Source organism: Aquila chrysaetos, chromosome 2 (assembly GCF_900496995.4).
Source record: "Aquila chrysaetos chrysaetos chromosome 2, bAquChr1.4, whole genome shotgun sequence".
NCBI lineage: Eukaryota > Metazoa > Chordata > Aves > Accipitriformes > Accipitridae > Aquila > Aquila chrysaetos.
Genome location: NC_044005.1, coordinates 6,059,164 through 6,081,986, shown reverse-complemented (window position 1 = coordinate 6,081,986; position 22,823 = coordinate 6,059,164). Strand labels below are relative to the sequence as shown.

Below are 22,823 nucleotides of genomic sequence, written 5' to 3'. Positions count from 1 at the left end.
AAACTGCTCAGACAAGAGTGTGGTAGGAAGTTGTGAAGTAGTTAGTGTGTAGGTATGAAGGAAAAAAAACCCTGACAAATGTGAAGTTGACAAGAGAAAAGTTCAGTCAGTAATAGCTGGACTGTAAAAATGAAAGGTCAAACCTTCTTTCCTAGTCATGGAGAAAATTGTGCTTTACTGTGAACTATCAGCAATAAGTTCCTTTGTATTTATTATCGTGCGTGTGTGAGAGAGAACAAAAAAAACCCAAGCAAGAACACCTGTTAATGCTAAATGCTTACCTACAGTTTCCCCAGCTCTGGCGTATTCCTGTCCCCATTTTCAGAAAAATGGATATTTAGTTATTCAGACATAACTGTGCATGCTGTTTTTCATCATTTCCTTGTCAGTGTTGCTGCTGGAGAAGACACAAAGTTTAGCAACCCTTGGGAAGCCTGAATTAGTTCATTATATCCACTGCAGAGTTTAGTAGTGGTTTCTTGAATGTTTTGCAGCAGTGCAGTATCTCTTCTGGATATGAATAATCATGAAAATATTTACAACATAGAGTACTCTGTCATAAATATTTGTGTGAGGAAAAAATCTCAGATTGGGTTTCCTGTCAGCTCTGCAGCTAACAATAATACTCACTTTGTAGTTGCTTTTTCCAGTAACGCTAGTGAAATGATGTGCTCCACTTGTCAGAGTAGCTCTTGTTAGCAGCTTCAGAGATCTCCAAGGAGAAGTAGTCCCATTTTTACTGAATAAACTATGTCCAGACTTTGTTGTGCTTTGTGGCTGCAGATCTTAACTACAGTCCCGTGTGTTACAAAATGTGTGCAGTGATGCATTACCTGATCTGTGTTATTAGCAGCCTAGCACCAAGAGAAGAGCTTTTAGTTCTCAACTGATAAAACTGCTGCTTTCATCCTAGCCTGTTAGCTGTGTGGGGGTGTTTTGGCACGTATCGTGCAATCTTTTAATTCCAAACGTAAAATGTTCCTTTTTTTTTTTAAGACTGATTTGGTAATCTTGTGTTTGGACAGAGTAAGAGCTGTATTGTAAGAGACTATTTTTATTCTTTCTGGTATGTAATTTTCTATTATGATTGCTAACATATTTGTATCAAATATTAATGTTAGCTAATTTAGCAACTATGGAGGAAGGGTGCCTGTTGCCAGGGTTTACTTAAGATTGGAGTCTAAAGCCAGTTTTTGCATGTTTTGTCATGTGCTGTTAAATTATCTGAATATAGGTGTTTAATTTCTCTTCTGCTGCCTAGAAAAGGGATGCAAGATACGGAATTTGATTACAAATCCACTTAATTTCTTGTATTATTTCTAAGGACTGCAAGCTCACATTGGTGACAATAGTGAGGCTATTACAACTACATTGGGGAAGTCATGCAGTGTTGCAAAACAATAGCGCACAGTACTACAGGAGAAGCTGAATATTTGTACAGCAGCTTTAATTTGGGTGTGGCAAAGGACTTTGGTTGTCATCATCTACAACCAAGTGATCAGTCTGTCTTTCAAACTTGAAGCAGATGCTTGATGGCAAATGAGAGTTTCATTACTGTTCTGGGTAGGAAAGCACCCTTACATATTTTTCAAAGTCACAGTTTGTCTCTGAATGCCAGCAGTAAAGGCGAAGGATTAGATCTACCTGTCATTAGTAATCAAACCTTCTGTTTCAGGCTTTATGAATAACTTTTTTTGTGACAGGCACAAGACACTAGTTAGTACTAGAAATGTATCCTATGCATGTACACATACGGCCTACGTTAGTGCATTGGCCATTCCAGTATTGTAAAATTTAATTTTTAAAACTCTATGTACTTTTTAACTGGCTTCCAAATTATCTCCACAGCATGCAGCTTTTTTCCTGGCTTCCGAGCTGTAGACATTATTAGTGATGTAAACATTTTATCTGTGGAAGTTTTGATCTTTCAAGGTGAGATGTTTTTTTTTCTACAGGATTGGGGGAGTGGTTTTCTGTGTAAATATAGTCAGTCACTAGTCTGCAGAGAAAATAACAGTTTTAGTGTTCCTGAAATAGAAGTAAGTTGAAAACTTTGAAACTTGCATCTGAATCTCTAAATAGTCTGTATTCTTCTTAACAGAGTCGAATCTTGTTTATAAATACGACTGCTTGAGTAACCTCCCATCTAAATCAAACATACAGGGTACAACTTGAATGCAAAAACCGTGTGGTTTTGGGAGTGGCAATGACATATTTCATTGCCATGAAAACTAACAGGAGAAAAACTCTTTAAAGTTTTGACTTTTAAGTGAGGTTGTATTTGAAGAACCTTACTGCATTCTTCTGAGTAAGTTAAGCTTCTGAAATAGAAGGTATTCCTCCTTAAATATTTAACTTCTGATGCTACTTTGGAGCAAGCGTGGTTACTTTTTCAGCCTTTTGTGATACCAGACTGGGAGTAAATGTATACTGAATAGGTGTCTGATGCTATCCGTATCTAAGCTGTTGATTGCTGCTGACGTTGGAGAGCTGAAATAGGCTGTTGTTTCATTTCGGCAAAGAGAACTAACTCTGGATTAATTTCTCAATACCTGTGTTAGTAGATTCAGGGTTTTCTTCTTTTTTTCAGTAGTTTTGAGTGATCTGTCATGGCCAATCTAAAGTAAGAATCTTCCTCGCTTATGCTACCTGTTACTAGTTTGTATCTTGGGAAAGCCCCCCCCCCCCCCCCCCTGCCGGCCCAGATAAGACTCCATGCTGCAGAAGTAGCCACGTTAAAAAGTACAAGAAGGAAATAAAGCTGTTAAGAGCTACGTCCTCACATACACAAGCTTTTTCAGACTCTGGTGAGTGGCTGGCTTAGTTTCGATTTTTACTAAAATATATCTTTCCATATCTGTAGAGATAAAAAATAGGGTTCTGATACTGATGGTGAATCCTTGGACGTGGTCCATCTGCCAGCATAGGTGTCGCTCCAGCTTGTCAGCACTGATAAGGTGTTGATTACAATGATGACTTTTTACAGATGCAGGTGGTAGAGCAGCATGATCCAACTGCATTGGGACTATACCAACAGCATGCAGGCTAGCACAAAGCAGCAAGCACTGCTTCTGCAAAGCATGGTTGCTCAGCAAAAGAAAGCTTGTGAAGGCAGTGGTTACATGGCCTTTCTTCTAGGGCTTTTGCTTGTCCAGATTACTTCGATCACTTACTTTTCAGCCTCAGCTAGCAAGACTGCAGTTGGTCAGTATTGATTCTTTTTTAAAAGTATTATTGCCCTCAATCTTTTGAATTAAATGTTTTTAGCTATAAGTAGCTGCTGTTAGTGAGAATCTACAGTTCGGCCAGTGATTAAGTGCTGAATTTTTTCCTACTTAGTTGCCTTTTTCAAAATATACTTTTTATTTGTGTATATTGTTTGGAGGATATTATTACAGGTAGCTGATTTCCAGGTGGCCAGGGAGTTAGTTGACCAATCAACACTATGTAATGCACACTTAACCTGTGAATTAATTGCAAGACGACTGTTAGCAGGAGGTGTGTACCTTCAGGGATATGCTTTCCCCTGCAGTGCATTTGTGTAGTCTGTCACCCCATTAGTTACACCACTACAGCTGTAAACAGAACCACTGAAATAAGCTGTGTTGTGTGACATCCAGAACTCTGAAAGAAAACAAAACACATGTCTTTTTGGAGAGTTTAATTATTCTGGATCAATGAAAGATCTTTTATTAGTGTGGGAGTGATCTCCTCCTTGCAAGCAGTGCAATGGGGGACAAACTGGTATGAGCACAGAAACAAGGATTTGACTGGGGAAAGTAGTTGCTTGTTAAACTGACTTGACAGGAAACACATTAAGCTACATTTTGATTCTGCCTCCTAAAACAGTATTTCAGATTTGTTTCTATTCCCGAGGTATATAGAAAAGTGTTGGGAAAAATAGCCTCTCAAGTGGTGTGCTTTGTAGACTGTGGAAACACCTAGAATTAGAGCTGAAATGGAGCTTTATGTAAGCATTCTGTTAAAGTCATCGAGCACTTCCCTGCTCTTGGCACCTGTTAACGTAGTCTAATCTAATAGGTCTCTGTCCTTCCCCGAAATAATGAAATTAGCAGATTTCCTGCTTTTCTAAAAGCCCTGCAAACAAAGTAAATTTCACTTCCAAAAACTTACTTAGACATCACTTGGGTGGGGTTTGGGGCTTTTCGTGTGTGTGTGTGCATGTCTGGAATGTATTGGCTTCTGGGTGAATTTACTGTAATTGAGCCTACTATTAATCTGCTGAAATTGGAATCTTAATGAATGTATTTTGGATATGTAGACAATACATATACCGAATGATATCTAACTTTATGCAGCAGTAAAGCACCCCATATTCTTTCTGAACTGTTACTTGGCTTGTCTTACCACATCACCTAAAATGGTATTTTCAGTGGGTAGTTCTTACACTGTCTTTAGGGGAGACTTCAGGGGATTTCAGTTTTTCCTGTATCTGATTACATGCACGTGCTTGGACTATAATGCTGCTGCCTGCTTTATTCTAGTTGTCCATTTTTGGTTGGCACAGCAACTTGTAAGAACCATTTTTAAACAACTGTTTCAGAGTCCTTTAATAGCAATGTACTGAAGATGAAAGAACACTGCGTGGTGGTTGCTTAGTCCATCTGGAAACGGGAGACTTGGTTTGAGCTTGGTTGTAGATCCCATGTTCTCAAATACTAGAATGTATTTACTGGACAAACAGTAAGGCTACACTCTTACCTCTTCTGCAACTCTGTATAATTAGACATAATAGGTAGCAGGATCTTCTATGATGTAAAGTTACAAAGCAGTTGGTGTCTCAAAATAGCTCTCAATTCTTCAGTAAAAGTAACTTCCTTGCTGCATGTAACTTGAAAAACTGGTGGGTGGAAGAAAAGCTAGTCCTTTTCTTACAGGCATATGCAACTGAAGGAAAAAAATGAGGGGGAAGAACAGTCTCCGTACTGTATTTTTGGTGCTGTTACAGTCTCCAAATTGTCATGACAACTAATACTATTTTTCTCTTCAGAATCTTGAAACTGTGCACTTTAAGGTCATGATTATCTTCCAGCTGATAAATGCTTAGGATGCATTGTTGAATTCACTGTTTTATGTTCCCTTCTATGGTTACAGTTTTATCTTAGGGAAGAGACTTGCAAAACAGCATATGCAGTTATTCCAAATCTCCTTCCTTAAGGGTGACTTGGACTATATAGCCAGATAGCATCCCAAACAGTATTGCGTCCATATGGACAGTCACACTTTGAGCGTGTGGAGCTTTTAACCTCAGGCCATCAAGGTATTTTTGGTGATGAGAAGGAAGTAACAAATGACCTGATGCTTGGCATACTTCAGATCTGCATCAGACAAATTCTGTTTGAAATGTTTCCTTTCTGAGAGTCAGCACCAAATACAGATCTGTAGTATTTCTTTTGGAGCTAGTCTTAGGGATATCTGCCACACAGGAAATTTTACATATGGGTTACTGCTATGAGCTGTTCTTCTGTGAGCTTCCAACAGCTCAATGTTACCATAATTTCATCAGCAGTAATAGTCAGTTGTACTGAAGATATTATCCAAAGCAGTAATTTTTACAGCCATGTAAAGGTAGTACAAACAGTAAAAATTGATTATCCTGATGCAGTAGCCTAATCTTGATTTTTGAACTCTGCAAGCCCAGTAGGATATTCTGAAATCTGTCCTGGTGCAGTCATGGAGATGTATGTAAGTAAACTAGATACTGGAGCTTTTTTTTTTTTTTTCCCCATCTGCAGTTCACCATAGCCCCCTTCTTAATTCTTTTTAACAAGGCTTCTGTATGTGGACTTGCTGACTAATTATAACAGGGAATGTGACACATCCAGTCCTATTAAATATCAGTGTAGTGATTCATCAGATGCTGAGTAACAGTCAGTGGATGTATGAGACTTAAAGGAAGAGGAAGCATCTTACTGTACAGCCTACTCTTGTGTAACTGTTGGATCTATGTATTTCTAAAATACTCAGTGGAGAGATGACTTTAAGCTAAGAGATGAGGTGGTCTATATAGTCTTACTTTCTGGTGTTCTGTTAAAGCCTGTGCTGTGGTTCTTAAGCAACAGCACATGCCATTAAAACCAGAATGTAAAATGTTTCAGCATGGCAAGAACTGCAGTTACGCATTCCAAGTGGGTATTTGACTTTCTGCTCTATTATGTATTCCCATAAATGGCTACAGTCTGGACTAAGCAGGTTACTTGTCGAGCCTGAAGCAAGAAGTGCTTGGTATGGGCTAATTATGCTTTTTCTGAGATCTTCAGAACTGAAACTTCCCAGAGCTTTGGGCAGAAACAATTCAAATGAGACTGTGAAGAATCACCTTTTGCTCAGATCTCTGATACAGAAACTTTTACCCTGCCCATTTGTTAGTCTTGCAATTCATTTTCACGTTTCAATGTTACTCTGAAGTTATAATTGAACATTTTCAGGCCAATTATAAAAGCTAATTTTAGGGAAGGGGATCCAAGCCCTACTTCTGTAGGAAAGCAGGCTGCCTCTGCTGCTGAAGGCTGGTTCTGGGAGCCTTCAGAGGTCACTGTCACAGACCGCTGCTGTTAGGGCCATCATATTGAGCCTGTGTATGTTGCATGCAGCTCTGAATCAAGTCAGCCAAACTGGGCTGCCCTAGTCCCTTGGCATGTTAAGAGACTCACTACTCAGAGTGAGCTTACTCAAAAGTAATAAGACTTAAGTAGGTGCATGTGATATTCTTTGTTTCAAGGAACAGCTCTTCTAGAGCATCACCTCTGCAGACTCTGGGCATACATGCCCCACAGCTGAAGCTACAGGGGACTGACTGGTGGAAGCTTTCAAATCTTGTGGTTTAGCTACCTGATCAGTTGTTGGCCTCTGGGCTTAAACAAAACTCTTCCTCCTAGATATTGTTTAAGACTGGAGGGTAAGGGAGTATCTATAATACAGCTAGATTTTCTGTGCCCCCCCCCCAGTCCTGTACTTACAACAGAGCCTCTGCTAGAAGTAAGCGCTTTTTTTTCTCTTGAGATTTAATATTCTTTTCTCTTGTTCTGTAACAGATCTGGTCCTCACTTAAATAATAATCTCAGATCCAGCTTGAGCCCTTCTGGAGCTTACCTTTCACCAAATTATTTGCCTCAGACAGCTCTATAGACTTAGAAAAACAAACATGGTCTTCAAAATTTAATCAAAGTTTAACAATGCTGTCATGTCCCACTGCATTTCTAAGTCTTTATGTGGTCAGTGTTGCCATGAGTAGCTGTGTAAGCCACTTCCTTCTTTTTGAAAGATTTCTTCCCCTGCTCAACTTCCACTGTTTGACACAGGAACAAGTAAATACTAATTCTCAGTAGCAAAATTCATTAAAGTCAACATTTAGCCTATCAGGTGTGGACTAAATTAGTGAAACATTATGATGGCTACTGCACAAATGTATAATTAAGTATTCTTAAGTAACTAGCTTCAAATTAGTAAGTTACTTGTTAAATGCAATGTGGTTTGTCTCATTGGCTATCCCAGTTGGAACTGCAACTAGGTTAAGGCTACAAAAATAGCTGTAATGGGGAGTTTGCAGTAGTCTTTCTGCTGAAATGAGAGTCCTTCTGGACTAGAAATCTATTCCAATGTTCCCTGGGCCTTATTGTTAAAAGGTAGCAATGCTTAATTTCAGATCAAATAGAAGCCTGCTAGCTTTCTGTTTGTAAAGTTCAGGGAAATTTCTATACTAAAATAGCTTATTCAGTATTTTCCTGCTTTTTTCCTCCTTGCGCCCCCTCCTGAATCAATGCAATTTTTTCCCCCCATTCTAATGTTCATTTTTCCTCTTTCTCCATGTGCAGTTAATGGAAATGAAAGTAATAGGATTTTTTTTTTCCTTACCACGGGTAAAGATCAAGTCTCATAAACAGGTTGAGCCTACATTCTGATAACTTAATTTGGAAAAGAACCTGACAGTAATAGTCACCTTGGTATTGTTTAACTACATGTTGCCACGACAGGGAAGACTGCTATGCAGCACTCCGTTATGTACTACTATCCACTGCAAAATGCACATACTCTTGAATTGTTTCTCACTGGACTTTACGCTTTTCCACAACAAACAAAAAATCAGAGCATGCTCTCCAAAGGAGCTTTTTAGATAGCTACTTATTAGAGACCATGGCAACTTGGAAATTCTGAATAAGCAAGTAGGTGGTTCTGTTCCTGCCTGTATCTTCTGACATACTGTGGAACATCTTCCTTCCACTTTATCTTGTAAATATACACAACTATTCTTGCTCTTCTCATTTAACCCTGAAGCCTGACTTCTGTAACTGTTGTTATACTTCCCGTCCCTAATTCTGAATGGCTGTCACTGAAAGGATTGGATGGATGGCTTTTAACTTCCATTTAGCAGTTTGTCAGCAACACTTCAGGTGTAGAATAAAGACGAAGAGAATCAAGTAGACTCTCTGCAGGATGGAAAGGTCAGCCCTCAGCTAATGTTTGGAGTGCTGAAGAGTTTCCTGATTGGCAGTCACTAATAACTCGAACAGCTGAATCAGCAGTAAACTTCTGTAGGAGATTCAGTTTGGAGAAATGCAACACAGAACTAAAGGCTGACTCAGTGTAACAGCTATACTGTTGCCTCAGTAGGAGACAGTGGAAGAGGTTGCCTGTCACAGTCATGGTTAATGTTGGCTCAGGCAGGCCTGATGGAGAGAGTTCCAGCAGCCGTTGAAAGCTATGCTCAGCTGGAGAGGCAAGAGTTAGGTAGCTAGACTGCAGCTAAGGCCTAAACCTGAGCCAGTCACCAAGTACCAAGACAGACCCATTTATCTCTAGTGACTTTCCCTTGTCACAACAAGGAGGTAGAACTTGTATCTTGTAATCCCATTAGAAAAGACACTGTAGAAGGCCAGGTGTTTTTTTCAAAAGGAAAAAACTGTATAAAAAAAACCAACCCACAAACCTGTAAGGGAAAGCTTTTGTTTTAAGGGCTGGTGATCATTAGCATGTAGTACTAAAGCTGAGGAGTTTGATTCATCAGAAAAGTATGCATTTCAGATTAAGATGACCAATAGAATTTTAACTGCATGTACAAACAAGACTTCAATTTTAACTGAGTTTTCAGGTGGTGAACAGAATGGTTTGTTACCTTGTCTTTCAAGACTTTGAAGTGACTAGAATAGACAGTCTTTTTTCCTAGGAAGTGGGGAAAGAAAGCAGGAAAGCTTGTTTTCAACTCCTAGGAAGGTGAACAAGTGATAAAGCTGTTTCAGAAACTAAACCTGAATGAAGCTGTTTAGAAACAGTTTAGCTCTTCAAGCATTAATTCCAGATACATTGCTTAATAGATCTCAGCTTTAGAACTTAACACAAGCACTGTTTTAAACTGAATTAGTTTTTAATTTCTCCTACTCTTCAGATAAGCCTAGGTTTAACACTTCTGATTAGAATTCCTTTTCATGAACTCTTGCTTGTTATATAGGCTGTTTAGAGTCATCAGCTGTGCACATCACCTTAAAACTGTTAAACAGCTGTTTTACAGTTAGGTCTGTTCTCATCTTTTCTGCCAAGAGCAATCACAGACTGTCACTACGAAGGAACTGCAAATCGTGATACTGCTTAACCAAGGAATAACCAAGTACTAGTTTTTAATATTAAACTCTGCAGTATAAACAAAAGACTTGTCAAATTTTTAAGCAGACTGTTTTTCTGTACCTGGCCTGGGTCAGATGGAGTGCTGTAATAAGAAGCAGCAACACCAGCCTGATAATATCTTTCCTTCTTAATGTCTGTTTTGATACAGAGTACAGTTGCTTCTTAATGATGCTGGCCTATACTCTTTTGAAATAAAAGCTAACGGACAGTAAAATGGAAAATTTATTAGTGCAAGTTGGTCATTCAGTTTCTTCCAACAAATACATAATAGCATCCCATGCTTAATACATTATAAACAAACCTGTTCTAAGTTAAGAAAAGTTGAACTTGTCTTGAAGTAACAATGTGTTACATATTGTCATCATCTGATTCATCTTCCTCTTTCAAAGATTCCTGTTTTAAAAAAAAGTTTAATTAAAAAAAACACCTTAACAGTTGTTTTATAATTCAGCCTATAATAAGCAAAATGAGTTTTGCTGTAGTTTCACAATCCTCTCAATCTGTCCAAAGCCTTGTTGTATTCAGCAGGCTAGTTCATATCTTTAGGAGGTAATACTGTGCACCATCATTACTTTTAGAACAAAAGCAAAGCTGTTAAATGCTGGAAGTCTAACTTTCTCCAGCTGGTTATCTTTAAAAACTGTTCTAGGCAACATGACTTACTACCTCTCCTACTCACTCATACCCACTGTTGAAGAGTTAATACATTTACTTCTGAAGAAGCACGCCACCTGTGCAAGCCTGCTGAATTACACTGTTCTGGAAAGAAAACTAACCCTGGATTACACTGTAAACTTCACTCTTCTCCCTTCAGAATAACATCAGCTAACACTGAAGTGATACATGTAACTACACATTTTCCAGTCATCACAACAGTAGAAGCCTAACCTTCAGTTAGTTCCCTGTGCTCTAGACTTGCCTGTCAAGTGGAGCACTGAGATGACACCAAAAATCAGACCTTACCTTGGCATATTTTTCTGCTTCTTCCCTGATGTCTTTGGGAACAATTTCATGTTTTCCATTGGTTACTGCCAATAAAAAGAGTACATCTTAAGTAGAATTCACACAAAGACCTTAACATACAGAGTGAAGTTAAGAATCAATGTTTTACTTTAGTTATAGAAAGTTATAAATTTTTTATAGTGTTTATAGAAATTACAGAAGTGCATTACTTTCTCCAACCCAGCTGAGTTCCAGCTCAAAAGCTTTATCCTTTACTTCATCATGAACTATGTAGATTCTGGAAGGAACAGAGAAAGTACAGATTAGAACAGATTGATCAATAGGCTAAATATACTTTCTTCCTTTCACAGATTTCTTCTGTTGAAGTACTCTTCTTATGGTTGAGAAGCTCTCCCCATGCTTTCTCTCCTGCCCACACACACACACAGAAAAAACCACAAGAGAATTTTCCAGGCTTAATTGCTAGTATAACAACACATTAAATGATTACAGTTAAGATGCAGGTTGAGATGTTCCAGTTATCCTAATGTCATGGTTTAACCCCAGCCAGCAACTAAGCACCACACAGCTACTCACTCACTCCCCCACCTGCCCCAGTGGGATGGGGGAGAGAATTGGAAGGAAAAAGGTAAAACTTGTGAGTTAAGAACAGTTTAATAGAACAGAAAGGAAGAAACTAATAATGATAACAATAATAAAATGACAATAATAATAAAAGCATCAGAATATACAAAACAAGTGATGCACAATGCAGTTGCTCGCCACTTGCTGACCGATGCCCAGCTAGTTCCCAAGCAGCGATCCACACCCCCCTGGCCAACTCCCCCCAGTTTATATACTGGGCATGATATCACATGGTATGGAATACCCCTTTGGCCAGTTTGGGTCAGCTGTCCTGGCTGTGTCCCCTCCCAACTCCTTGTGCCCCTCCAGCCTTCTTGCTGGCTGGGCATGAGAAGCTGAAAAATCCTTGACTTAGTATGAACACTACTTAGCAACAACTGAAAACATCAGTGTGTTATCAGCATTCTTCTCATACTGAACCCAAAACATAACACTACACCAGCTACTAGAAAGAAAATTAACTCTATCCCAGCCAAAACCAGGACACCTAATTAGAACATTAAGATTCAAATACTGCAAAACCAAGGCTATGTCATCATTGCCTGCTTCCACTGGATCAGTTATAATAGTTAGAAGTGTCCTATATTTCTTCTGTAAATCTTATTTCAGTTTACACTTAAGACTAAATCCCTAAACTGTAATATCTTGTGTCTAATTAGAAGCCTGTACATAGATCTCCATATAGACTGCCATGCATATGGCAAACGTGATGGTAATCAGCACTTAAGCTACAAGTGGTATGACAGCATATGCAGTACCATCCAGAATAGTAAAATCACTCCTTAGTCCGTGGGATAAATGTTACACTACAATAGCAATACTGATTTGACTGCATCATAGTATTCAGTCCTCAGTGGCACAACACGTAAACAAACCATAACACCCCTGAGTTCAGACATACACTCAAAACAATAGTAGAACATACAATAACTTGTGGCTTCACTTGTTGAGAAGGTTGTATTCCTTAGTTTGTTTCAGAAAGCATTAGTAAGACAAAAGCTGAAAAATACCAGCTATTTCTAGCCAACATAGAAAGCTTGGAGATAGTGGGGGAAGGAAGGATAGCTTCAGCACCACACTAAGTACTTCCAATTAAAGTTTGATAAAAGTATTGTGAAACAAATACAAAGAACAAAGTTAACACTGGTGTCCCGGGAAATGTCACTATATATGCTTATGTTCTTCTGACACACCCTTCTGTCACTGTTAGACTGGACTTACTGATCACTGCCTAAGACGATCTAGAGGCCTTTCTTAATGTGTTCAGCTGGTTACAAGCCTTTTGCAATAAAGCATACCACTACAAGCTCTTGAAGAAATCATTACTCTGGACTCTGGCTAGTATTTTAGGGTTAAAAAAATGATTAAAATCTTTGCGACCTTGCTAAATGCTACTAAGGAGCTGAATTTGAGCTGAAAAACAGAACTATATCTAGAGCTGCTGTTAAGTTTTGAGGTGAGGCAGAATTAAAGAACAGAAGTCTTTTCATTATTTGAAAATCCGTGCCTTATTTGTGCCATTTTAGAACTGCTTTGAGGTCCTTGCTAGGTTTCAAGAACAGAGATCCCACAAATTCTTTCCTCTAGCTGCTGCCATGACAGCCTCAGACACAAACTCTGAAATAAACTCACATGCTGCAACACCAATGACAGAAGCATATTTATTACTTCTTTATATCCTTCTAAGCCATAGCCATAAAATGCTGGAGATTACCATTTTGCAGCTGCAGGTTATTAAATTTGTGACAAGCACAGAATACATGCATTAAAATGAAGCATTGTAGATACCTGAAAGGATACTTGTATTTGTTTGAAGAGATGCTAATTCACAAAGTATTTTCAAGATAGCTTACTACTGGCCAATTCATGCTCTACCTAGCAGAAAGTCTTCTCTCTTCCTGGTATCTTTTTTCCCCCTCTCTAGTACATGACTTACTGAATGGTACCTTTTTTTTTTTTTTTCCTGTAAATACGCTATCCTCACATAGAGTTTGTGGGATTGGGATAGCATTAGTGACTACAGGCGATCATATCATTGATGTGTTCTGCTAAATTGCATCAGTAAATAGCAAATTAAATACTTCCAGTCTTTTCATGAGGTATCAAGCTTTATCATTTAAATGAGACCAGCTATACCCTATACACATCTTTAAACAAAGAGTTATACTTAGCTTCTTTCCTAAGCACTTGAGTCTTTTTTTAAGCAAATAGGAAGGCTGGGTCAAAGACCTCAGCTCCATTTCTGGACTGCTACTTAATGTCCGAAGCACCAGTTCATTGTTCAATCTGTGTAACAAAGCATACAGCTCTTTCTTCAGAATCAGGACACCAAGGAGTTTCCCCCATCTGTCACCTGATTTATGTATTTTAAAACCAGTGACTGTATTCAGACAGTGCAACCTTTAATCCACAGGTGCTACAAGTTGCACCTATAAGAAGTAGCAGATGAGATCAAAAGGCATACTTTTCACATCCTTCGGCATTTTTCAGCACTGACTAGCATACCTCATCTCACAGGAAGAGAAAAAATATTAAAAGCAGAAGATACTAGAGTCAGCATGAGCGCTCATCTAGTAGAAATGAAACCTGGTACCCAGTTTAAAAGGAATAGTTTCAGTTTGAAACTATAGCAAGCTCACCAGTACAGATTTTTGTTGAGTTGGAAAAACAGGTTGGAGACTTACATTTTCGCAACCTCTTTAACAACATCACGGCAGGTCATTTCCTTCATCTGTAGACAAAAAAATACACAGCTTAAGAGAATATACTGGTTTCCATTTCCACAAGGCCAGAATGTGAGTGGCTGCGCACATGCCTAATGAGCTTACTGTTCACTAGTGATAAAAGTGACAAAAAGTTAAGAGAAGAACTAAATTTATTCTCTACGATGAGTCTTTCAGCCTGCTATATGCAAGTAATTCTTCCAGTGAAGAATTTTACAACTGAAAGTTTAAAGCACTCATCAGCTGGAAGCTTAGGAGCTGAACAGATAAACCTTAGCATCGTAAAAGCTTGACTTGTTCTTAGATGCTTTATAATCAACTGACATAAAATAACCACATGTACAATACAGAGGAGGCACTGTATTTTCATGTATAATACTCATATTCTTTCTAGGTAGTATAGTAATACTTTTGGTCTTACCAACATTTTCTGCAAGCAATTCTGACTTTTAAGCAATGCCCTACATGGAGAATATTGTTCCAGTGTTACCTTGCTCAGGCATGCAGCTGGTTGTTACCAGCATCTCATTTTCTATTTTCTCACTGTTATATCACAGTCTTTCAACAGTTTCACAGTTAATCAAAACAAAGTCTCATGCCAGTTTCCATGACATAATAAACTTATGGTTTATAGGTCAAATCTCTTGCCAGTCAACTCTTCTGGAGTATGAAGTACTAATACATTCTACTGTATTTCATTAATGCAGGGTTGAAACAAGATTAGCCTCATTTCTTTTCTCAAGGTTTCATTTGCACAAACCAGATAGACATCAGCCTTTGGTACTGCACTCACAAAAAGGCACCTGTCATTATTCATTGGAACCAATGGGACATCAGTCACAAAATACAGTTCAATGCATTACACATTATACTGACACTTTCCCTAGCATAAACTGATTTTCAAGTTCAAAATAAGTTATTGTTTCTTTCTTTCCCCTTTATTTACACTGAGCTCAGAATGTAATCCATTAATTATTGTATTTTACCATCTCTGTCCAATTCTCAAAATGTTTTCAAAACCGTAGTACAGAAGCTAGTTTTGAGACAGTAGTAAAGGAATTAAGACAACAACAGTCCTTTGTTCTTGTTGAGTGTCACAGCACTCTCTGGGGTGAAGCACACCCCCATGGAAGCAATGGGCCAGAGAAGAAATGCCCATGCCTGGTTAGACAGACATGCCATCACAGTCCCATCCCAAGGAGCTTCCTGAACAGAGACCCATTGCCCCAGCCCTTACATTTGTGACACTCGATCCGTAACACACACAGCACCGGCTGCCATGTGCAAATGTAACTTGGGTGGCACAAACATTTAAATTGCTGTGTGTATTGATGCATATGAAGTTAGTAGTCGAATAGGAAAACCCACTGGTCTGCTACTATCATGCATATTTACAAAAGAGAAAAGTGAAGTACATTTATTTTTTGCCGTTATCCTTTTCCCATCCCAGGTATGTTAATTCTGCAGACAATAAGAGTAAACACTAACAGTTTATCACAGGAATTAATTACGATTATGCCCATATATCAAAGAGTTGTACGTAGCATCAGAGCTGCATGAGAAGCACTGTAGAAGAGACCAAGAGATTCAAGTACTCTCCACATGACTACAAGTTTTCCCCACAGCTGAAGATTATCAGACATTCATATAAGATGCAACAGATCAATGCAGTGTTTTCTGCTTGCACCCTCAGCTACATATGAGGGTTTCGCATACTGTGCCCCCCCCCGCCAGATACAGTATCTGCTCTGCAGTACCTGTAAGGCAGGTTTAAAGTTTTGACTATCTGCTTGCCTCTTACTTTCCACCTGTAGTCATCTCTTCCACAGGAACAAGTCTTAGTTGACAGGCTACTGTAGGCGGTATCACCCCACAAAAGCTTTTGCACTTCTATCTTTTTCCCATTTCAGTTTTGACAAATTCATCTCTTCAAAATTAACTCTGACCTGGAAACCTGCCCAGTCTACGGTTAACAAAAAGCATCGGCATGCAAGACTGGACTTGCTTCACATTGCTGTGACAAGATCATACGCATTACTGAAGACATTCTGCAAACAAGCCATTAAATAAATGCAGTTAGGCCATATGGCACACCACTGTTCCCATGTACTAAATTTTTCCAGCTCTACTGTAAAATTCAAGCAATACACACCCTTATTAGCTGTACAAAAACTCACTCAATAAAACAAGTTTTTGAAAATCCCAGTACTGCACAGAAAATGAAGTTTTTGAGGTAGATTATATATTACCCAACATTATCTTTCTGCCAATTTGCACACATGGCAATTGAAATTACGATTTTTCAGATGCCAAGATTCCTGTATCAAGATCAGATGATGTTGTAGGCTTCCTACTTCTGATTTGGTATTCAAGCATCTGACCAGATTCAAGACTGAATGAAGCAAGCCTAGGAACATGGTAATTTTTCCTGTCATTTTTCAGTTATGATGCTACAGCACCATCAACAGACTATTCTTGAAAGCGTGACAACCATATGAACTGTGAACCTTTCCACAAACAGCTGTGATCTACTTCTGCAGACCAAAACCATAAATAAGATGCTAGCAGAGTACTAAAGAATAATTACATGAGACAGACCAGGGTTGTCCCATGTTAACTGCCTCCAATTCCAAGGGGGTCAGACATTAAAACACAAGAGAAGGACAGATGTCTTTTAGGATTCTAACATAATTCTAAATCAGCTTAAGGCACAATTCAGTACATTTCAGTAATCTTCTCCCCCCAGACAAGTTTTACACAGCCAACTGCTTGCAGGCTTCTTCAGAAGGCTACAAAACAACTTCTTGGTGTGCACTCACAGAACTTTCTTGTAACGCTTCAGAAGGTATAGTATTGTGCAAGCAGGAAATGCTGAACAGAAACAGCTCTTTTTTGGTATCAGTGATGGTGTGCTGTATAGTTGTACTCTTCCTAGTGTTCAAAGCACTCAGTCCTTTTCATCAGACATGTAAAGATGTTTTGAAAGGTGTATTACACTCAGTAACAGCAAGCTACTTCAACAGATCTTTTGAAAAAAGGCAGTACCTCAACACTAGTCAGCTGGGAAACACTATCTTACCTGGCAAGGATTTTATTTTTCTCCATTACATTTTCAGAGTCATAATATTCCAGTGGTTCAGCATTCTGCAGTTCCACTCATTGTCCTTAACAAGACCAGCTTTTTTCAACTTCTAAAATACAAGGATCATCTAAAACCTTTGGAAGAAATACATATACCAACCTGTACAATGCTGCCCTAAGGTTTTAATTCAGAATGAAAAACTTAGTTACACTTTTATATTCACTCAATGACTCTGCTCGCTGGCATGCATGGGAGCGTATGTTTATGCTTCCCGTTTTAAACATGTGCACTCCCTACGGATTACCCATTGCCCAGGGGCAAGACTTGAGAAATACTGCTATTATAGAGGCTAAAACATCTCCTAGAGTATACAAGAAAATACTCCATCTGCTTCTCCTGTACTTTACATATTATAGGCATCCAAAAAGGTAACGTAATAAGCTAGGAGCATTTGTCTTGAAACGGCACAACAAAACTGTAACATCGTACCTGAAGTTTTTCTATCTCTGTTTTTGCAGCCTGCCTGGCTTTACCAATGGCACACCCCCAATAACCCTGAAAAAAAAAAGAAACAAAATATGCAAATTTCATTAAATACTAAGCCCTCTACAGTTCTTACTGTCACTTAGCATATGACAACCCCCACCCTACTCACACAGTGAGAAGGCTATATACAGTAAACCTTGGTATTGTTCTCTCTTGGGGCACATTCCCAAATTGTTGAATAGAACCTAATTAGAAGATTAAGTACTACCACTGTTGATAGAAAAGAGAAGTGCTCAGTAGTTCCTGGACAGTGTTTCTGCTCAATTTGTTGCAATAGGTAATTTTTTTTATTGGTAAATCGAAGAGAAAACTAGAATGCTACAGTTTTACAGGATCAAAAAAAACACAAACCCACCTACCATGAAAATATGTTGAAGTATAAGCACATAAAAATTAAGCACTTCTATTTCGCTCAACAGTTATGGTATTGGATATATTGAAAGAAAATGAAAAAAATCAGAACAGTGTGAGTGCGTATCGTCCTGTGTGTAATACACAGCTGAAGAGGCAGCACTAACAACAATTATCAAAAGTATCTATTTTGATTAGACTCACTGTTAGCAGCCAGTGTCAGAGTAGCAGCCCTCTCATCTGAAGCTCTCTCTTACCCCAAGTACGTAGTGAATGGGGTATCACTAGAAAAATTGCCCTTTTGGGGCAGTGCATGGGACTTTTCATTGGATATAGCCAGGTGGAATGAACTCCCAAATTTCTGAGAGACAAGCTCTAAATTAGTTTCTCAGAGACTGTACTTCCAAGAAATAAACAACATGTGTTTAACAAGGACACGCAAACAAGCAAAACCCAGCTCTGTTCATTTTAAGCTGTGATTCACCAGGGATCTTCCCAGGCAAAAAAAGAAAAAGTTAACAGCTCTTTTGGAACGACACTTACTATTCTCCCAACGAGGAACTTTTAAAAGGGGAACTTAGGCCAAGATGGAATTATTTTTGACACACTCACGTATGAAACTCCTGATGGATCAATCATGTACAGTTGTGCACCATCATCGTCATCATAGGACCCCAACATGAAACTGGATGAGAAAAGTAGAATTAGAAACATTTCTTCTACCAACCCACACAGAATTACAGAGACTACACCACCTCAGGTTCCCTACGTTCTTCCTGTAGCAAAACTCCTACTGTCCTGCTACATTATATTAAGCAATTTGTCTGAACAGTTTAGTGTTATCATGAGAGCCCAGCACCTGCAAGCTGCCAGAAACATTTTACTTATCTGTAACTAGACAGCAGATCTCCGTGTATTAGTCCCTTTGTACTATAACTGCATAGTAGTTGTAACCTACTCTTTAGCTGCCAGGGCAAGCAGGATGATTGCAGAGGAAAGTTCTGCTTTCACCACTGCAACAGATTTAATAGCATCAACTCCTCAACTTCAAAATTTGAGGACTAACTGGCAACATGTGTAGAGGCTTGGCATACTCTTACGCAAATCTGAGTTCTTCACCTAAGGTTTTACATACGCAAAAAAAGGGAAGGGAATCTGTTTACGAGATGATTTGTAGGTTACTAATTCCAAGTTTAAAAAAAGACTTCAGACAACCTAAATAATTCCAGCAATTGTGAAACAAAGGATCCTTACAAATATGGGTATGTTTGAAAGACTTACCTGCAACCGAAAGGTCTGACAGCACTGTATAGTGTGTATGCATGCACATACATAGCCACTCTGTCCGCAAGATGCTAAGCAGAAAAAGAAAAAGAACATTGGAAATGCTTCTTTACAGAAATAAGTAAACCTCAAGTAATAAAATTTAATTCTCCGTGTCAAGACTGAGAAAGCCAAAAAATCTGAGTGAACTGCACCTATTTCTTACCTTCAGTGGAATATCATAGCCATAGTTGGATCTAAAGTTAGAAGCCTCTTCTCTAGCTATGTCTGCCAAAGAACGAGCATCTGCCAGAAGTCCTGCTACTGCCTGAAATGAGAACTGTCATCAGCTAGGCCAAACACACCTTGCAATAACTTAATAAAATTAATGAACAAAAGTCTAATTATGTGACTCAACCAAGATCTTTACTGAATTCTGTGTACCACTACAAGCGAATTCAATCCAACTAGCCATCTGCTAGCAAGCTCGAAACATGTCAGTATGATTATGCATTAATACAGAAAAGAATTTTTTCTCTAGGAAAATCAATAACCGAAATTATCTTCATGTTAAATAGTGTCTTATGATTTGCCATGACTACACTAACCCAAACAATACTTCATATAATATAGATTCGACAGCTAGTTTCAGGCATTTCTGTCACACAGTTAACAACCACTTGATATCATCCCGATATCACTACTATGGATTAGCCAGTAATCCATACACAAGTCTTTAAAGAACTCAGCTGATTCCCACACTGTTGAGAAAAGAATCTTGTATGCAGTATCTTTTCCCCTTAACACAACTTATTTGTTAACTGTGTAAAAAAGTATCACTTTAACACTTGTGTTTATATTTACATTCAAGTTCAAACAACTGGAATGCTGAAAAGCATTTAAAAAAATTTAAAACAGCCTCAAAATATGTGTATCTTCCATTTTAAATTTGGGTTTTACTTATATACATGTGTGCAATCAAGAATAAATTACAGAAAACAGTAAAAAAAAAAAAACCACAACTGGCACTTCTGACTCTGTACACAGAAACATTAACATTGCTTTCTTAATCCACTTCTTATTGATTCTCCAATTCATAGATTTCTACTTTTGAGGGGGGTCCCTTTCAACTTATGAAAAACAAATATTAAATAGCACCTCACCATTCCAACATGGCGATCGACATTAAAGAGACGTTTATTGGAACCCTCTTCATAAAGCTTGGACAGAACTAGTTTTTCTACTCCAAAGACAACACCATCTTTGCATCTTATCCCAATTGCTGTACTGAAAGACAAGATAAATGTAAGTTTCTCACACAGAAACAGAACTGTAGTGTAAAATATGTAACAGAGAATTAACAAAATACAAGAAACAATGACATAATTTCCCCAGTAGTAGATTTCTTACAGCTCCACTTTAGCATTAAAGACAAGGGGGGAAAAAAGCCAAAGCTCACTGAACCTACAAACATTTTCTTAAATAAAGGAGGAGGGGGGTGCCAAAAGTTCCTACCCAAATAGTTTTGAACAGACTATATGCAGAAGTGACATTGTTTGGAGTGATGGCACAGCTGCTGCCCTGTCACCAAGCTGAACGATACTAGTATGAAAACCATGGACTGTTAAACCTCTCCTTTTGGTAAATTCACTGTTAATCTAGGAGATGCAACAACTTTTTCTCTAACCCTCAAAAAGTGCATCATCAGGCATAAATTACCAACCATGGCATGAACCATGACACAAAATACTTTCACTGATCCTTATTTGGCAGCGTGTGGCTACGATCAGACACTTGGGTGATCCAGTCCATGCCTTGCTAATCAATCCTCTTGCTGCCACTAGTGCGCAGTTGGGATTTCCGCTTTACAGCATTCCTTTGTGTATGCTCGAGAGAAGACAGATACTCGCAGAGAAGCTGATGTAGCTTTAGCAGAACTCGGATGTCCTCAGTTTCTTGAGGAATACATATAAAGTTGTTATAAATTTATGAGGCCCTAAGCATGTCAGTCTTTCAGTGCCTCAATTCACATCCATAAAATAGGCTTTTAGATACTGCTACAGCAGCTCTACTACCGTAACAGCTAAGCACCTCACACGCAGTAATGAGACCTGCAATCAGATTTTGCCCAGAGCATAGAATTTTTATTGCCCTTAACACACATGAGTAAGTTTACTGCCTTCCTGTGCACTCTCCACAACATATCTGTTTCTAGCAGGCAAAAGTGATTCCTAGCAAACATGAAAAGTGACTTCTAGTAAGCGAAAGTGCTTATACTACTTTTACACTTAATTGGAAGTCTCCCAAGATGAACCTAGGGACACAGTTGCTGGGAACTAATTTGAACACCACAATTCTATCCACAATGCCATTGTGCTTGTCTAGTCCAATCACACTGCTTTAAAAGAGGCCAACAAACATAGAGGTGCAGATATTTGTATCTTACCTACTATTCTCCACAGCTTTCATAGCATATTCAACTTGAAATACTCTGCCATCTGGAGAAAACGTGGAAGCTGACAGATCGTACTGGAGAAGAAAACACACTACTCAGGAAAAAAAAAACATTACATCCCAGTATTTTCATAAGTCTAGTTATTTAAAAATGCAAGACTGTCACCCGCATGACACCCGATGGCTATGAAACACCAGAAGCAGGCTGGCCCCTTACACAAGACGTACGAACAAACGACGCAAGCGAACACTAACAACTACAAGAAGTCATCGCATCAGCGCTGGATATACCCACACTTCAAACCCCGCCAATCCAGACATTGCACAGGTCTGAAATCACTGTGCATTACACAAACCTTAAAACCTACGGGAACGTTCTGCGTGCCTTTCAAATTTATTTCATAATTTTTGAAATCATGGGTGTTTATTAACAGGAATACATCTGAAATACTTAAAAGCCCAGAGGCGGACTCCCTCCCCGCAGGCCCAGAACCAGAGTGCAGAGCTGTGGCTGAGGACCAGAGGCGGGAGAGCGCAGGATCTCCACCACCTCCTGCCGAGGGACCCGCGGCCAAACCCAAACACGCAGCCCCCACGCCCCCCCCCCCCCCCGAAGGAGCCCACGCCCGCGGTGGAAGGCGGTAGCAGGCCGGGGCTCGCAGGCGGCAGGCCCTAGGTGACGGCCGGCCCCGGGGCCACCGAGGCGGCCCGCCCAGACCCCCCCCGGACCTGTACCGTAACCCCGAGCGCGGAACAGAGCGGGCACAGAGCGGCACCCCCGGCCGCCCCGGCCCCGCTCCCCGCCGTTTCCTCGCCCTAAAGGGCCGCAGTGACTCAGCAGCGGCTCCGGCCCGGGCCCGGGCCCCGAGGAGGCCGAACCGACAGGCCGCCCGCGCACCGCCGGACCCCGCGGGCCGGGCCGCACTCACCCCGGTACCGATGGAGCTCATGGCGGCGGCGGCGGCGCCCTCAGCCACGGCCGGACGGAGCTCCCCCCCCCACCACACACAACTCCTGCCCGGGCCGCGCTCACGCTCCCGACCGCCCAACAACACGCGTTCCCATTGGCCCCCGCACCGGCCAATCGGCGCCGTCCGCCGTCCTCTTAGCGCTTCCCGGGGCCGGCAGGGCGGGGCCGGGCTGACATCAGCGCGTCATATGGTGAAGGGCACGTGGCG

General features: G+C 39.8%; 1 protein-coding gene across 7 annotated transcripts; it reads right to left on the bottom strand.

Annotated features, from left to right (window-relative positions):
• Positions 1 to 324: 324 nt before the first annotated feature.
• Positions 325 to 22,726, bottom strand: PSMA3 (proteasome 20S subunit alpha 3). 7 transcript variants are annotated; one of them, XR_005933816.1, is made up of 14 exons: positions 22,575 to 22,726; positions 21,638 to 21,720; positions 20,355 to 20,478; positions 19,418 to 19,519; positions 19,210 to 19,283; positions 18,541 to 18,613; positions 17,521 to 17,586; positions 13,911 to 13,957; positions 10,812 to 10,879; positions 10,603 to 10,667; positions 9,941 to 10,032; positions 9,700 to 9,837; positions 9,134 to 9,223; positions 325 to 3,624 (listed from the first exon to the last, which is right to left on the bottom strand). XR_005933816.1 is itself a non-coding variant. In XM_030036171.2 (12 exons), exons 1-11 carry the CDS (start codon positions 22,593 to 22,595, stop codon positions 9,988 to 9,990), a joined length of 768 nt encoding a protein of 255 aa, XP_029892031.1. In that variant the 5' UTR covers positions 22,596 to 22,726; the 3' UTR covers positions 325 to 3,624; positions 9,941 to 9,987. The 7 variants fall into 7 exon arrangements, 4 of the variants coding, with proteins under 4 accessions (XP_029892031.1, XP_040984287.1, XP_029892021.1 ...); XR_003926456.2 differs by lacking the exon at positions 9,134 to 9,223; XR_005933815.1 differs by lacking the exon at positions 325 to 3,624 and having other exon boundaries at positions 5,748 to 9,223.
• Positions 22,727 to 22,823: the final 97 nt, after the last annotated feature.

Coding starts and splice junctions, on each gene's coding strand:
- PSMA3 (XM_030036171.2), bottom strand. CDS start 22,595: ATGAGCTCCATCGGTACCGGG. Junction 19,284..19,417: donor GCTATGATATTCCACTGAAG/GTAAGAAATAGG, acceptor TTTTCTGCTTAG/CATCTTGCGGACAGAGTGGC. Junction 10,033..10,602: donor AAGCAGAAAAATATGCCAAG/GTAAGGTCTGAT, acceptor TTTTTAAAACAG/GAATCTTTGAAAGAGGAAGA.